At 32.7% G+C, this 15,949-nt stretch overlaps 1 protein-coding gene across 2 annotated transcripts; it reads left to right on the forward strand.

Annotated features, from left to right (window-relative positions):
• Window positions 1–150: 150 nt before the first annotated feature.
• On the forward strand, window positions 151–13,996 carry LOC106713670 (titin). Of its 2 annotated transcripts, none has more exons than XM_014506512.2 (8): window positions 151–350; window positions 5,164–5,399; window positions 5,472–6,977; window positions 7,057–9,563; window positions 9,820–9,957; window positions 10,297–10,437; window positions 10,773–10,909; window positions 13,507–13,996. In XM_014506512.2, the coding sequence occupies exons 2-8, from the start codon at window positions 5,166–5,168 to the stop codon at window positions 13,668–13,670; spliced, it is 4,827 nt and encodes a 1,608-aa protein (XP_014361998.2). In that variant the 5' UTR covers window positions 151–350; window positions 5,164–5,165; the 3' UTR covers window positions 13,671–13,996. The 2 variants fall into 2 exon arrangements, with proteins under 2 accessions (XP_014361998.2, XP_045539896.1); XM_045683940.1 differs by having other exon boundaries at window positions 9,823–9,957.
• The last annotated feature ends 1,953 nt before the right edge of the window (window positions 13,997–15,949 follow it).

The raw sequence follows: 15,949 nt of genomic DNA on the forward strand, positions 1-15,949 counted from the left end.
TAAGGTAATATTTATTTCAATTCCGAGTTTATTACAAGCTTTATATAGTAAAGAAACTAAAAAAAATTTCTGTTGAAAAAAAATATTTTTGTAATTATTAGAATGGCAATGGCAACAATGAGATTCCAATTTTTGCTGTCGTCTGTCGTGCGTGAAGTTTGTAACATGTGATGTTTCGTGAAAAGTGTTAATTTTTTTAAAACTATAGTGTTAAAATATGGACTGAATTGTGCCTGAAAGTGAAGAAAAATAATTATAGTGTGTGCTTCCAGTGGTGTGATTGTGGTATATACAGGAATTACATAAATTACGAATTACATGGATATAGCCGTCACTTGAGGTTGTAAAAGGTTAGTGCTTTTTTCGTCTGTTGTTTGTCTTAAAATAGATTCTTGTGCGGGTTGCAATGATATTACAGATTTGTTTGTGTAACGGCTTCATGTGACTTTTCAGTTTTTTCATGGGACCTTGAACTAGAAACTTTTAGGTGCCTTTTTTCGCTATCAAGGTTAGGTTCGTGAGCGCGCGTTTTGTCACTGACCTAATGTTTATTTTGTTTTATATAATTACTTGCAAATTAAAAGATTATATGCGAAACATTATTATAATTACGAATGTGTAAGATTTATTATTTTTTTGATATTAATTCGATTCCCGCATAATTATTGAGAACAGTCGGCACACCTAACCTATACGAGTTTGAGCTTATTTTTTGTGTAGCTTTTTGCGACTGAACGTTTAACCGTTATCTTTAGTAGAGCAAACGCAATTAGAAGTACTTAATACTAGCGTATTCGCTTTAAAAGTTGAAATTCGCTATAATTATTTGAACGTTTTGGGGTTGTTTTTGCATTTTGACAGTTAAGAAAATAATAGTGAACACACGAGACATGCATGATAGAGTTGCTTTAAAATGTGTAATACGTGCTTGTTAGTATTGAAAACTTTAATAAGTATTAGAGTTCAAAAATGTGTGTAAATTCTAAATTTCATGTGTGTGATTATACAATAAAAATCATCTTACTTTTTAAACATATGGTAAAAATTTTCTATCTCAAATTAATTTCTAATATTGCTGCAATTTTATAATATCTTGATAATATTTATGATTACACTTATTGTTAATATAATATGTAGTGTTTTTCCATATATTTTTATTGTAATTGGTACATATCTAATTGTATGAAATTCTAACTTAAAACATTCTTGCTTGAATTTTCATTTAAGTAACTGGAAAGATTATATAATTCAAATTTGCCTTTTTGCTTCATCATATTATGTTAAAGAATTATTTCGGATATGTCATCATCACAAACTTGCAACATATAAGTACAAATTGATTCAATATGTTTATTATAACATACCGATAACATATTGACATAGGTCAGAAGAAATAATAGTGATTATAAGAATTAACTCATTGAAAATTTGTTGTTTTTTTTAGTAAAATGTTTTTATCTTAGAATGATTTTAATCACAATCAAACTTGGATAGTACCAAGGTACCACCATATATTTCTTGTTTATGAATATTGTCTTTCAGAACTGAACAATTGCTCTAACTTATAAAGGTTTATCAGCTATCCAGGTTCAACTGTATGATAAAAACCGGTGAACATAATAAAAGTTATAAGAAAAAGATGGTAACAGCAATCAAAACTAGATTCTCTCATGTAACTGACAAAGTATATAACTGACTTATAAACCATACAATATTAGTTAGAAAAAGGTTACTATGTCTGATGATTGCTGGTTATTTTGATGTTGTTATATCAGATTTTGACTGTACTACTATTATTTGGACTCTTATTGCCGATATGGGCTATTGAAATTTTCCCTGACTTCTGTAGCCTTGGCCTTATTAAAATTTATGTTAAAGTTTCTGTTGTAAGATTATGATTTGTAACTACTTTATATTTTTAATAACTGGTGTAATAACTTTATCTTTTTAATTTTTGAATATTTATATATAATAACTAGCTGTTGCCCGCGACTTCGTCTGCACGGAATAAAAGAAAAAAAACTTAATATGTAGCCTATATGTTCTTCCAGACAAATTTCATTAAGATCCATTAAGCCTTTCTGGAGATACCTTCAAACAAACATTTTCATTATCCATCCATCCATTCATCAATCTAAATTTTTTAATTTTTTTCTGTCATAAGAACCTTCTCCTGACACTAACAAATACAACAAAAAAAAAAAAGTGAAATCAGTCCAGCTGCTCACGTGTGAAGGGATATAGGGATTCATTTTTATATATATAGATTAAGGTCTGCTTAAGGCAAACAAATCATATGAAAGAAAGAAAGGGACAAATCAAAGCCTTATAAATATTGTAGCTAGTATTAAACCAAAGTATATAGGCTTTTACTATGTCATATTACTGCATGAAATGCTGATGTGACATATTTGCCGTTTATTTTAATATCAGCATATAACAAGGCATGAAGTATGAACTAGTTCTATTATATTTTAAAAAAAAATTATTTATTAAAAAAAAATGCTCTACTTAAGAAGTCTTGTTACAAAATAAATGCTAGGACACTATAGTGACCATTAAATTCAACTTAAAGTGACAGAGTGTAATGAAATGTTATAGTTAGGCTTACCATAATTACAAAGAGCTAAACCGGGACGCAGAAGAGAAAGAGGCTCAGTTTCATTTTGCTTTTCGCTTAATTTGTGTTTTTCATATTTGAAATGCAGTCAAAATTATTATGAATTGAAAACGCGGATTTATATTGAAAAAAACGGCGCGGGGGAACGATTGGTTGGGGTGTCGGTGCTGTTCAAGTTTGACCGGGACGCAGGGACTGGGATCTCAAACCGGGACGTATGGTAAGCCTAGTTATAGGTGACTAGATTTGTTGAATAATCTTTATCAATATCTTTTCAAGGAATGCTCCATATCAAATGTCTATAAACATTACCTTCCATGTACTTAAGTGCAAGATTTGCAAAGTATCGAATTAGCTGCAGGTATCATTCCAGTTACTTAATGTATAGCATTGTCATACATGTACTTAGAATAAGTTTATGTAATTAAAGATGTCTTTGTTTAGACTTTTGAGTGAGTGATACAAGTGAGAATAATCCTTACTTCTTACTAATATTATAAATTAGCTTTTACCCGCGACTCCGTCCGCGCGGAATTAAAAATAGAAAACAGGGTAAAAATTATCCTATGTCCGTATCCTGGTTCTAAGCTACCTGCCCACCAATTTTCAGTCAAATCGATTCAGCCGTTCTTGAGTTATAAATGGTGTAACTAACACGACTTTCTTTTATATATATAGACTAGCTTTTACCCGCGACTCCGTCCCCGCGGAATAAAAAATAAAAAACTGGGTAAAAATTATCCTATGTCTGTTTCCTGGTTCTAAGCTATCTGCCCACCAATTTTCAGTCAAATCGATTCAGCCGTTCTTGAGTTATAAATAGTGTAACTAACACAACTTTCTTTTATATGTATAGAAGATGTGAATGTTTAGATGAATGTTTGTCAGAAGGTATCTCTTAAAGGCTCAATGGATCTCAATGAAATTTGGCACAGATGTAAATCATAGTCTGAAAGAAAACATAGGGTGCTTATTGAGTTTTTTTAATTCTGCTAGTAATAGTAATGCAAAAGTAACTGGCTCCCTTTTACGCCAAAACTACTAAACCTATTTAAATAAGATTTGGTATATAGATAGTCTAGAGCCTGATCAAGAACATACGCCACTTTTAAAAAGAGGGTTTAGGGGGGTTCGTTTAAAAGAGGGTTCGAAATTTGTAAGGAAGTATCGTAATTTTTACAGTTAGAAGCTAGAAACTTATTTTTTTGGGCTGTTAATTTGATATAAATAAATACATGATATTTGAAGTTCTTACCTTACCTTACCAATTTCATTTGTGTGCACATTTATCATTTAATCTAGTATATTTACCTTATTGTTTTTTTTTGTTTGATTTATATATTTTTTCCAGTTTTTATTTTATACACTTCATGTTGTCAATTTGACACAAAACACATGTTTGTCAAGATGTCAAAATCTTTTCATCATTTATTATTTTTTTACCGACCAGTTATAAATTTATTCTATTTATCTGTGGTTCATTTTACATTGTTTATATATTTTTAAATAATTGTGTGTTTATGGGACTCTTATATGTGTTGGAATAAATACTTGAACCTTTAATAGTTTAATGGACATGGACTACCGATCAAGTTATTGTGGGTTTGAATCCCAATATTTGGTTACAAGAAATTTTTGTGAAGTCGCAGTTACACGGGACTTCGTCAGCGCGAAATTAGCTAGCCCAAGTTACCCCTGCATTCATCAGCTAACCTCCAGTAAAAGTCTTGCGGACAGACAGAAAAACCAAGATTTAAATATTCAGTAATACAAACAGATACTTCAATTTTATTAATTGTGTTGATTACAATATTTTTAGTTGTTTTGCATGTTTATATAAAATACTAGCTTTTATCCGCGATTCCGTCCGCGCGGAATAAAAAAAATAGAAAACGGGGTAAAAATTATCCTATGTCCTTTTCCTGGTTCTAAGCTACCTGCCCACCAATTTTCAGTCAAATCGATTCAGCCGTTCTTGAGTTATAAATGGTGTAACTAACACAACTTTCTTTTATATATATAGATTTACTTTGGGACAGTCTCAAGATTATTTTTTCACAGAAACTTTATTTAAGTACGACAATATTGTGCTACTTTATTTAATACTTATTCTGCAATTTTTTATTCACTTAACAATTATATTTTGTTCAACATTTCATTATAAATAAAAGCCTATATTTGAATCTTATATATATAAGCAATTTTTTTATATAAACTGTTCAGAAGTTATTACAATAAAGTGTGATAAACATCAGCACGAGTTATTTAAGTATGAAAATATAAAACTATTTTGTAAAAGCTTATATCTTAATCCTAAATGAAAAGCAAAATTATTCATTACCTGTCGCCCGTGACTCCGTCCGCGCAGGATTTAAAAAAAAACACAATTAGTAATCTACATATATGTTTTTCCAGTCTATGATCTACATCTATGCTAAATTTCATCGAGATCCATTAAGCTGTTCTGGAGATACCTTCAAGTAAACATTCATCCATCTAAACATTCGCATTTATAATATTAGTAAGATTGTTATTAATTTCAGATATGGAGTCGCATATTCTGAATATGTACCATCAACCACGTTTCCGTTCTATCGGACATAAGTTAATACGGTCCACAAGTGAATCACTATCTTCTGAAGGCAGCTGTCAACAGAACAGTCCGGAATATACACAGGCGCAACAAACCAATCAGTACGAAGAAGAAAGCAATGAGGGGGAATTTTGGCAGCCACAGGAAAATCAGGGTCAAGTATGGAATGATAGAAATAATGAAAATGTTAGTAATTCTTTTTCAATATAAAATTAACTAAATGTTAAGTGTTTCTTTAATATTTCTTTATGTTAACAGTGTGTTACCGAACAATCAAGTCAAGACTCAAGCTCTGAGGAAGAAGATTATGTTGTACAAGACAATGGGGGTCTAGACAGAACAGCACTAGATGTTAGTCATATAGAACAATTAAGTATTGAAAGTGTAGACAACTGTTCATTAGTGGAAGGTGCTGACTATGATGTTATCCAAGTTTATGCTGTACATCCAGATTTTGATCTTGAAGCGTCGTCCGATGAAGATGAACAGAATGATTTTTGTATACAGGAAAACTCTGATGAATCAGATTCAGAGGAAAAAAATGTTAATAACGTTCAAGAAGACACAAACGAGTCTTCTGATGATAACGATGATAGCAACAGCGAAACATCGGATATAAGTCATGACGGTTTAGGTATCAATTTAGACACTCCGGTAGTTTCAAATGTCGATGAATATTTCATTAAAGATACAAAAGAAAAGAATATACTGGATGTAAAAGATGAACCTATCGTCAATGACGTGGATGAATATTTTATCAAAGATACAAAACATGCATCAACTCCTATAGCTCCTATAGCAGAACTTGAACCAGTTCCAAGTATACCCAGTATAGACGATTTATTAATTAAAAAGCAATCAACAGCTTCAGCATTCCACATACCTAAAGTTACTCCGATTATCACTGATATATTTGAAGTATCCCAAAATGTTAAAGACGAGGTAAGTCAAGATGCGACCGAAGGACAAGATCAACCCGACGAAGTACCGATCGCTGAAACAGTTTTGGATATGCGTGGCAACCAGATGCCAAGAATGTTTAGAAATGTTGACGATATCAAAAAATTTCTATTCTCAGATATTAGTGACACAAAATATAAACATGCACAGAAATCATGTTCTGTGCCCCATTCACCTATGCATAGCATTTGCATGGATATTGATGCTAAAACATGTATGAGCTTCGAAGACCTTAACCTTGATTTAACAGACATAACTTTTGACAGTGACAAAGATAAATCTGCCAACAGCTCTAAAAGTGACGACATTCCACGTACTTTAACCGATGAAGATGTTAATAGCTTTTTAATAACAAATAAAACACCACAAATCAGCACTTTGAAAACAGAAGACGATTTCAATCCACAAGATATGGAAATAGACGGATCAATCGAAACATCTATTGATAATATTGATAATATACCACCAATAAGGTTGGCTAGAAACAATTCGTCTACACCAATTCCAAATGTGTTAGAATTCTGCATAGAAAAATCTCCAGTGAAAAAGGAAAATGAGCTTAAAGTGGAAATAGATGATTTTGTTGATGTTGAGTCTTGCAACGAAACTGTCAACCCCATATTTGAAGAAAGTAATGTGAAATCTCGCTTTGAACCGATAAATATAGAGAATAACATTAAAGCAAAAAAATCAACGATCAAAATGAATGAACAAAAAGTGAAACCAAGTAACGCTTTAACGAATGGTATGCGACTACAAGATGCAGGTGTTCAACTAAATAAGAACAAAATGAGGAAAATCATGGTAAGTTTCGGTCATTTTCTTAGTACTAAAACCTAGGATAGTTTAATGAAGAAATTATTCTAGATTTACATTATTACAGATGCCGACTTCAATAAATACAGCCGTCAGGCGATCACCAAGTCCAGTTCGTTCCGATCACGATTACTGTTCGTCGAAAAAACGTTACAATCTCGGTTTGAAACAAGGACAGAGTCTTTTAAAACCCGAAGTCTTATCAAGTAATAATAGAATTTTGAATTCTAGACATAGATCATGCAAGAATAAGAAAATAGTATACCATTTGAGTAGCGACGAAGAGAGTGATAAATGTAACAAAACGAAAAAAGCTACAAATCTTCGTTCCAGTGATGATAATGATGTAAAATTAAAAAAGTCAGTTGTAAAACAACCTGTAAAGGCTACCGTTCCATCTACTTGCCGCAAGAAAACATCGCCTGTGCGTAGTGCTCCTAATGATACGAGTTTTGGTAAAGGCAACGATTCTGTGATGGTTAAAAATGCTTGTAAAGCAAGTGATAATCCTAGTAGTCAAAGTTCTAATGGTAGCATTAAGTTAACTATTAAAAATAAATCTGAAGTAATCATTAAAAACTGTGATGATATTAAAGACTATAAAAAAGATAAAAAAATCGAAAAAAGTAAATCGATAAATGTTGTAAATGACAAATCAAACGTTAAAAATAATGCCGTTAAAGTCATCGAGACTGTAGATAGTAATAAAAATAAAATTGTAAATAATGTTGACGTACAGAATAATACTAGAGTAAGCGTAAAAGAAGAACATTCAAAACCAGAACATTTTTATGCAGCACTATTTAGTAACAAACAAGATGTTCTTATGCCGAATACGGTCGATATAAAAACGGAGAAACGATCTCATGAAGAAGATTTGACTCGGTTTAATTCGCCTGAAGATATAATTACTAAAATTGAAATGGAGCAACCTCAAAAGAAGAAGAAACTAAATCTACAAGAATATAAACTAAGGAGAGGGGCTAGTTCTAATAACAGTTCAGCGACCGTGAGCCCAGAATCAATATTCCCTGATATGCCGATTCCAGATATCAGTAAAATTGTAAAATCTACAACGAGTCAGACTCCTGCTAACACAGGCTTGAATTGTGCTCCAAAAGCTGATTTAGAAGCTCCTAAGAAAATATTCGATCCAATTAGGGAGGCATCTCGGAAAATATTAATGAATAATAAAAAACAAAAAGCTGAAGCTATAAGGAAAAGAGATGAAGATATCGTAATGAGTAAAATACCGAAAGTAGAGAATTTAGAGTTACAACCTCTGATCAGTGAGGCCGAGATGATGAAGATTGTTGGCATGGCAACTGATATCCTCCCAGCACCAAGAGTCGTTGAAAAGATCCCACCATCGAGTGATTACGATGAAATCGTTGTAGTTAGCATTGGAACTAATACGGACGAGGAAGTGTTTAAGAAAATCGAACTAGAAGTTGAAAATGAAAAGAAAAAATCACAACCGCCCCCAACAGACATAAAGTCAACGATTAACTTTAAAATCAAGAAACCCGATCATGTTCTTAAGCACAACATCTTTGATACCGTTCAAAAAGATAAAAGTCCAACTGAAGAAAATAAAATTATTGACATAAAATTAAACCAAGACAGATATAAAGATATAACGGCTACCTTAAAGAGTGTAGAAAAACAAGTCGAAACAAAAATATCGAGTAATTCGTTGTTTGCTAGTATACAGGATGTGGTCATGAAAAAAGCACCCGAAGTAACGATTTTGGCATCAACTAATGGAGAACATAAATCCAAATCTAATTCTTCAATAGAAAAGAAAAACAGTTTTAAAGCACCTAAGACGTTAATTATACGTGAATATGACGTTCAGGTTGAACACGGAGAGGATAAAATAATTTTACATTTAGAAAAGCAAAGAACAAAACCTAGTGCTTTAAGTATAGCAATTCAAACGAATCCTGTACTGAAGATTGTAAATAAATCTAAAATGGCAACACCTGAAAAGGTCGCTATCCCAAAAGAGGAACCGTCCACAAATAGAAAGAGGAACGATAGTGACATGTCAATGTCCAGTGAAAGCAGTCCGGATCGTACAAATATGGACAATAAAATCGCTAAAGTAGATGAAAAAAGTATAAAATTAAAACCCGAGAAGCGGGAAAGCAGCGCGCAAACGAAAGAGAAACGATCGAACTCAAGGGATCGTTACGATTTCAAATACCGTAGGTCAAGGTCGACATCTCGCGGACATAGAAGAAAACGATCACCTAGTAGGAATCGTTCTAGATCCAGGAGTAGATACAGACGGTATAGACGATCTGATTCCCCGTACAGAAGGAAAAGGAGGTCGCGCACAAGATCACCTTATCGTAAACGAAGATCGCCTACGCCTAGACGTGAATATAGGCAAAGATCTCGCTCTAGATCCAAACACGCGGAGCCTAAGAGGTCAAAAAGTCCGGTTAAAAGGACTAGACCCAGTCCTCAGTATGAAAGCAATACTGCTGATAAAAAAACTCTTATTTCACTTACACCACCTTTAATACGAAAGCCGACTGTTTCAGAAAGCTCCGAATCGTCCTCTAGGTATGTATATTGAAAAGTATGCACGTGTTTTTGAACAATTTACAGAAATTTTAAGTCACATAAAATCAAAATTAACATTTCTGTAAGGATGTAATTAGAATATGATTGTGGACTCTCGTAAGTATGTAATTTTTTTTTGTGTTTTGGTCTGTCTTTACAGAATTTTCCTTAAAAAAAAATTGTTAAATTAAATCTCTAATGTAATTAAGGATTTTTTTGTATAATTTGTTTTGTTAACCGCGTAATTTCTTAATAGCAGTAGTTCGTCGTCTTCGTCGAGCAGTAGTAGTTCCTCTGAGGACTCCGTCAAGTCCCGTGGCTCCAGTACATCATTCAGGAAGGAGAAGACGTACACCACGAACAATTACAGAAGATCTTACAGTTCTGAAGATGGGTAAGTTACTTGTTATTTTGATTGTGTTTCTTTTTTTTTTACGTATTTTGTGTGTCTACAATACGATTTATAAAAGAATTTGTGTTGCGAAAATTAATAGTATTTTTTGTTGTGCAAAAGGCGATTTAAGACTAAAAATACGATATTAAGACAAATCAAACTCATTTGTGTTGGATGTCCTAAGAGAGAAACAGAGAGACGTACATAACGCCCTTACGTACGAGAGAGATGTAAAATCCTAGCGGCCGTTACAACAAACACAATTCTATTTTAATAACAACGCCATCTATCGCAAGACTACAACAATTAGTGTACTTAACCCTAGGAAACTATTTTTAGGGAGAACAACACACCAGTGGAAGAACGTCGTATAGTTTTTGTGGGCAAGCTAGAGAAGGACTTGAGCAAAGCCGCACTGCGCGCCTTGTTTAGCAAGTTTGGTCCTATCACTGAAGTTAGGATACACACTAAGGATGACGGGTCTGTATACACTTTTAGCGCCCTGGGCGAGATTTCAGCGACGCCCTCCTTTTTTAATATGCCTTTGAGGGGGTTAACATATATAAGACTGTGTAATTTGCAGAAATGTTACGCCCCTTTCTGTCCATGGCCCTGGACGGTCGCCTAACCGCCCTAACCTAAAGCCGGCCCTGTTCAAATCAATACGTAAAATTTCTAAACAAATGTCACTTGGGTTCCAAAGAAAGTGGCTATTAAATGCGTTGTTCCAGATCGTAGCCATTCTGTAGTTACTTATTAACACATCCATACATCCATACAAACATTATAATAGTAAGATAATTGTATGGATACAGGTCTAGGTACGGTTTTGTGACATACCGCAAGTCGCGAGACGCGTGGTCGGCCGTGGAAGCCGCCGCTAGCTTCCCGCAGTACGATGTCGGCTTCGGCGGCCGCAGAGCATTCTGCAGGCAGACATACTCCGACTTGGGTAAGTGGATAACTTAAGTATTTATTAAGATATTCTGTCTTATGCTTAAATTGTAGCTTTTTTCTTTCAAGTTTTCAAGTATTAGACGTGTAATTCTTGTACTATCTTGCAAGTTTAACTTTTCTGCAATTTTAATTCAAACCGTGTATTGCATATACCATCCATATAACAGTCATCTCTCTCACTAATTTTCAAAAAAAATAAATAAAAAAACTGATGTATTTTCTTATTGAAAACTAACAGAAACTTGAGGTCATTGATGGGCTCATTGGCACAAGATTATGAAGGGTACATATTTTAGTCCGGGAGCCAGTGACAGATTTTCATGACCAAGTCCCTCTCAATCGAAAATTCGTAAAATGCATAAGGGACTTATACTAAGAATACTCGCGACCGTCAGCTGCGACTCCGTGGGTGGGGTGGGCAGTGGCAGCCTCCCACGCGTGGAGAAAAAAAAATTATTCAGTAATTTCCTCATTTGAAAATTTATCAAAGTATAGTTTATGTAGTATTTAGAAATGCTGTCCATAACAGGGTGGATTATACGTCAGCTGGCTCCTAAAGATGAAAAAAAAATATATATATTTTCAATGATTTCCTCTCAACTAGAAATTTACCTGGTGATCGTTTATATGGTACTATAAATGAAAATTAATGTCAGCTTGCTGTATCTCGGTGGAAAGTTTGTCAGCTGGTACCTTGAAAGGTGTAACGCAACAGCATCTATGGCCTACTTATACAGTACAGTTTATACTCTGATAAATTTTCAAATGAGAGGAAATGTTCAGTCATTTCCTGAAATTTTTTAAAAAATTTTTTCTCCATGCGTGGGAGGCTGCCACTGCCCACTCCCACCCACGGAGTTGCAGCTGATGGTCGTGAGTATTCATAGTATAAGTCCCTTATGCATTTTACGAAGTTTCGCTCGAGAAGAAATAATTGACCGAAAATGTACCTGGCTCCCGGACTATCTCGTACAAGGCGTAATATTAAAAGATCTAATACTTGTCCAAATCATCTTAATTCATATTTTCTTTAAAGAAATTGATATTTTCTAAGAAGGAACCATTTTTTTTCTTACAAATGTCCAAAGAAATACCGTTTACAAAGATAATACGACGTAATGTTATCAAATAAGTTTTGATAATAAATTGCAAGTTTCAATTGATAAACATATGTATGGTGAACTTTTATTCTATTGATAATGTTTAAGATTACATTTTATCTCTTCCATGAATTGTTATTGAATATATTTATCTATTGGAGCAGATAAATAAATGAACTAGAAATAAAGAAAAGTGGTAGCTATTAATTAAGGTTATCGCACATTGATTCACTTCTCGTACACCCAAAATCGCCCTGTTTCTCGATCGCCCGCGACGTTTTCTGCGATCTTGAAGTTGCCTATAAAGCGGGATAAAGACATAAAATTCCGATACGTAATTATTTCTTGCAAGGTTTGAAGTCGCGATGTCCTTTAGCGATACAGCGGTCGAATTGATGATGGGATTCAGGCTGGGTGGTGGTGCATAGTGGACGAGTTGACGAATTGTCTTTAACGGTTATTGTGATCAGAGCCTAATTTTAATCCCTAATAAGGGAAGGCATTTTCCTACACTACAAGGAAGGGGAGTTGAATTCGATGGAGGGGAAGGAAAATCGAGTCTGAAATATCCTTTTTCAGTTTGTCTCCAATAAAATAAGACGCCAGGTCACTTGTTCGCTTGTTTGCCGTTTCTATAATAAAAAAACTGGGCTAAATCGACTTTAATCTTAATTTGTTTTATCACTTAAGATTATATTTGTTATTTTGATAATGGAATTTGTATTTACTTTGATAAATATTTGAAACGTAACACCTTTATCGCTACAATTCTGTTATACTTGGTTGGCCTAATCAGTAACTCATTTTATCTACTAGTTAGACGCCTAATTTAGCTTTCAGGGGTACAGCAGTGCTTCCGCTAATGTGAAAATGATTTTTGACTTTTAACTTAAAGGTCTACATGTCCGAAATTAAAGAAAGAAATTACACAATAATACTAGATTCTTGTTTTTAATTTATACACGTCTCCGTCGCCTTCGATAGTAACTGAATCGAGAAATAATTTCTGTACGTGACTTCTGTAGTAACTGGCGAGTTTGAATCATAATTATCTTATTAGCAGATTAGATAAAACAAGTAGCGATAACGAACTAATCGTTGGTTTCTAAGATCAAAATCACCGTTTAAAATGTTATCTCTGTTTTGTTAAAGATAAACAAAGGAATGATATGTTTTCACTGTGGCTTTTGATCTTAGAAACCCACGATACACATGTTTTTTTTAAAGTAGCAAGGCTAAAGCAATGTTAGTTCATGAGCCAAGGAATTCCACAGTTTGGTATTTTCTTATTGTTTCAATTTATAGAAAAAAAAATATGATTATGTAAAAAAAACTAGTTTTATGGATGATTACTAATTACAATTTTTTTTCTTATTACTTTATAAATATAAAAAAATATTGGTCTTTCGATTTCGATATTACTATAAATTTCAATCATTTTTTTTTATAATGTTGCCATGTCAAAATTCAAAATTCTGAAATGTTTCAACAGATGGCCTGGAGGCTAAATATTCAGAGAGTGCGTTTCTGGGACAGGCGGCGTTGCCCGCGCGTCGCAATGACGACATGTCCTTCGAACAAATGCTCTTGGACGTGAAAAAGAAACTGAACCAGCGCAAGGGCGATAAAAAACGCCACGACGAATCAGTGGCTTGACATTTACTCGACCTTTGCCCGAAATCCGCGGGCATATGTCACGTTTTCGCCTGTCAAAATGACAGCCGGATTTCGCGGGCTTCTTGTGCAATGACAGTGACAGCTGTCAAGTTGACGTTTCATTGTGATGTAAAAGACTTTATTGTTCCGGTGTTGATTTTGCTCACACGATGTACCTATGTTTTTTAGTTAAATTATGTTAGTACATTGTTTGTCAATAGTTTAGTTGAATTTACGTTTTGTAAAAATTAGTTTATGTTTTTTTTTTCTCATACGCGTACATAGATAAATGATTTTTGTTAACGCCTACCTCTTATTTTAATGCAGATTGTCGAGTGTATGGACTATTATTCGTTTGAAATCGAACTCATTTTATTTTACAAAAAAAAAGATCAAATCATTACGGTATCTGATATAAATTGGTGTTCATTGTACTGTCCAGTTTACATTATTCCAGTCCAATGGACAAATCCATTGCTGGATTTCAACTGGAACTGTAAACACATTGGAATGCATATTGAGTATTTCGATGTAACTTACTTCTTTCCAGTTGCTGGAATGCTGGACTGGAATTATGTTAATGGGACTTATTACCAGATTTGATAAGTTATAGATGTAATAAAGATAACTTTAAGATTAACTACAGAATGTTACCTATTTCATTAACAATTATTCACAAGTGACTTTTTTTACTAGTAATCGCTTAAATGTAGGCGAATAAAATAGATACAAAAATAAATATTTGTATTTAAAGCGATTTTTTTCGATTTACTTCCATTTTGTGCCAAATTATATGATATTTCCTTTTTTTAAATGCATCTTTGAATATTTTTTTCAATATTGTTATTGTTTGTTCATTGGCTCCCAAACTTTTGTCATTTAAAACACATCTTTAAAAAAAAAAACTTATTGAAGCTAAAAAATGACAGCTTGTACTAAGATCATGAAATTTTGCCTTGTTTTTGAAATCTCACTCTTTCAAAAACAAGGCAAAATTTCATGAACAATATTCTTTTTTTTAATGTAAGGATTTGTCATACATGAATTTGAATGGATTACATGGGATTATAAGCACACAGGTTTATTGCTTTTTTATAATTATCGAAGTGCATATATAGTTTTGATACCATAGTAAGTTCCAAATAATAATTTGATCTGTAAAAACTGGCTAGAAAACAGATTAACTACATTTTTAGTAGGCGTTGTACTAATGTTCAAAAAATTAACGTAAAAATTTACTTTACTAACTAAATTCTTATGGATTTAATTTAAAGGTTTCTTTTCATTATAAAAGACAAATTATTGTTAAAATAGCTTATGTACTATTTACCATAATGTTTCATACAGTTTTTACAATTTATAGAGCTTTTAAGTTATACGCTTTGCTATTTTGCTAGAAAAAAAGATAAAAAAAATGTTTATGAAATTTAAAAATAAGCAAAAAAACATTAAATAATGCACACAATGTATGATTTATTTTGCTTTAATTAACAATCTGCATTAGGGTAAAGAATTGAAAAGACTGTTATAATATTTAAAATATTAAAATTTTGGTATTAAAATGTCATAATATTGTCCATATTCTTATAATATTTATGACAGTATAACACAACTTTATTGAAAATAAATACTACTTATGTTCCTTTATGTTTCTTTTTTAATTATAAAAAATATATGTAGGAATATGGGAATTTAATTACTTAAAAGTTTTGACAGATTCAAAGTAATCTTATTCTGCGAGGTTGCCCTAATTGTTGGTAAAAGATACCATTTGGTAGGATTTTTAAAAGTTAATTATACAGAGAAATCGATTGCAAGTAAATACAGTGCGCAAATTTGAAAAGGTTGATATATAAAAAATTATTTGATGTTTTATGCGAAATTTTCTTAAATGGGTACTCCAACAGTTCCTAAGTTACGTTTTTATATCAAGTCTACGTTAAGGGACGACCTTTACACGAATTTCAGTGAGACAGTTAAATGTAATCTGAAAGTTGATTGTGTTGTTATAGAAATTAAAAAAAAAATTAAAAATATTTTTGTAATACACTGGCATTAGTTATGAGGCCTTTGCTTATTTTAATCTTATAAAACGATAAAGCAGGGAAAATTATATAAATAATGTTTAGTACACAGATAATCTAATTCGGGAAACAAAAGTGAGACGAAGAAAAGGATTCCTGTGTCCTACAAAAGTAAAATTCCCTCAGTGTTGTCATTTGAAATACAAAATAATATTTCGGAAATCGACCCTCGATTAGACGTCAAACATGTCTAAA

Source organism: Papilio machaon, chromosome 24 (genome assembly GCF_912999745.1).
Source record: "Papilio machaon chromosome 24, ilPapMach1.1, whole genome shotgun sequence".
NCBI lineage: Eukaryota > Metazoa > Arthropoda > Insecta > Lepidoptera > Papilionidae > Papilio > Papilio machaon.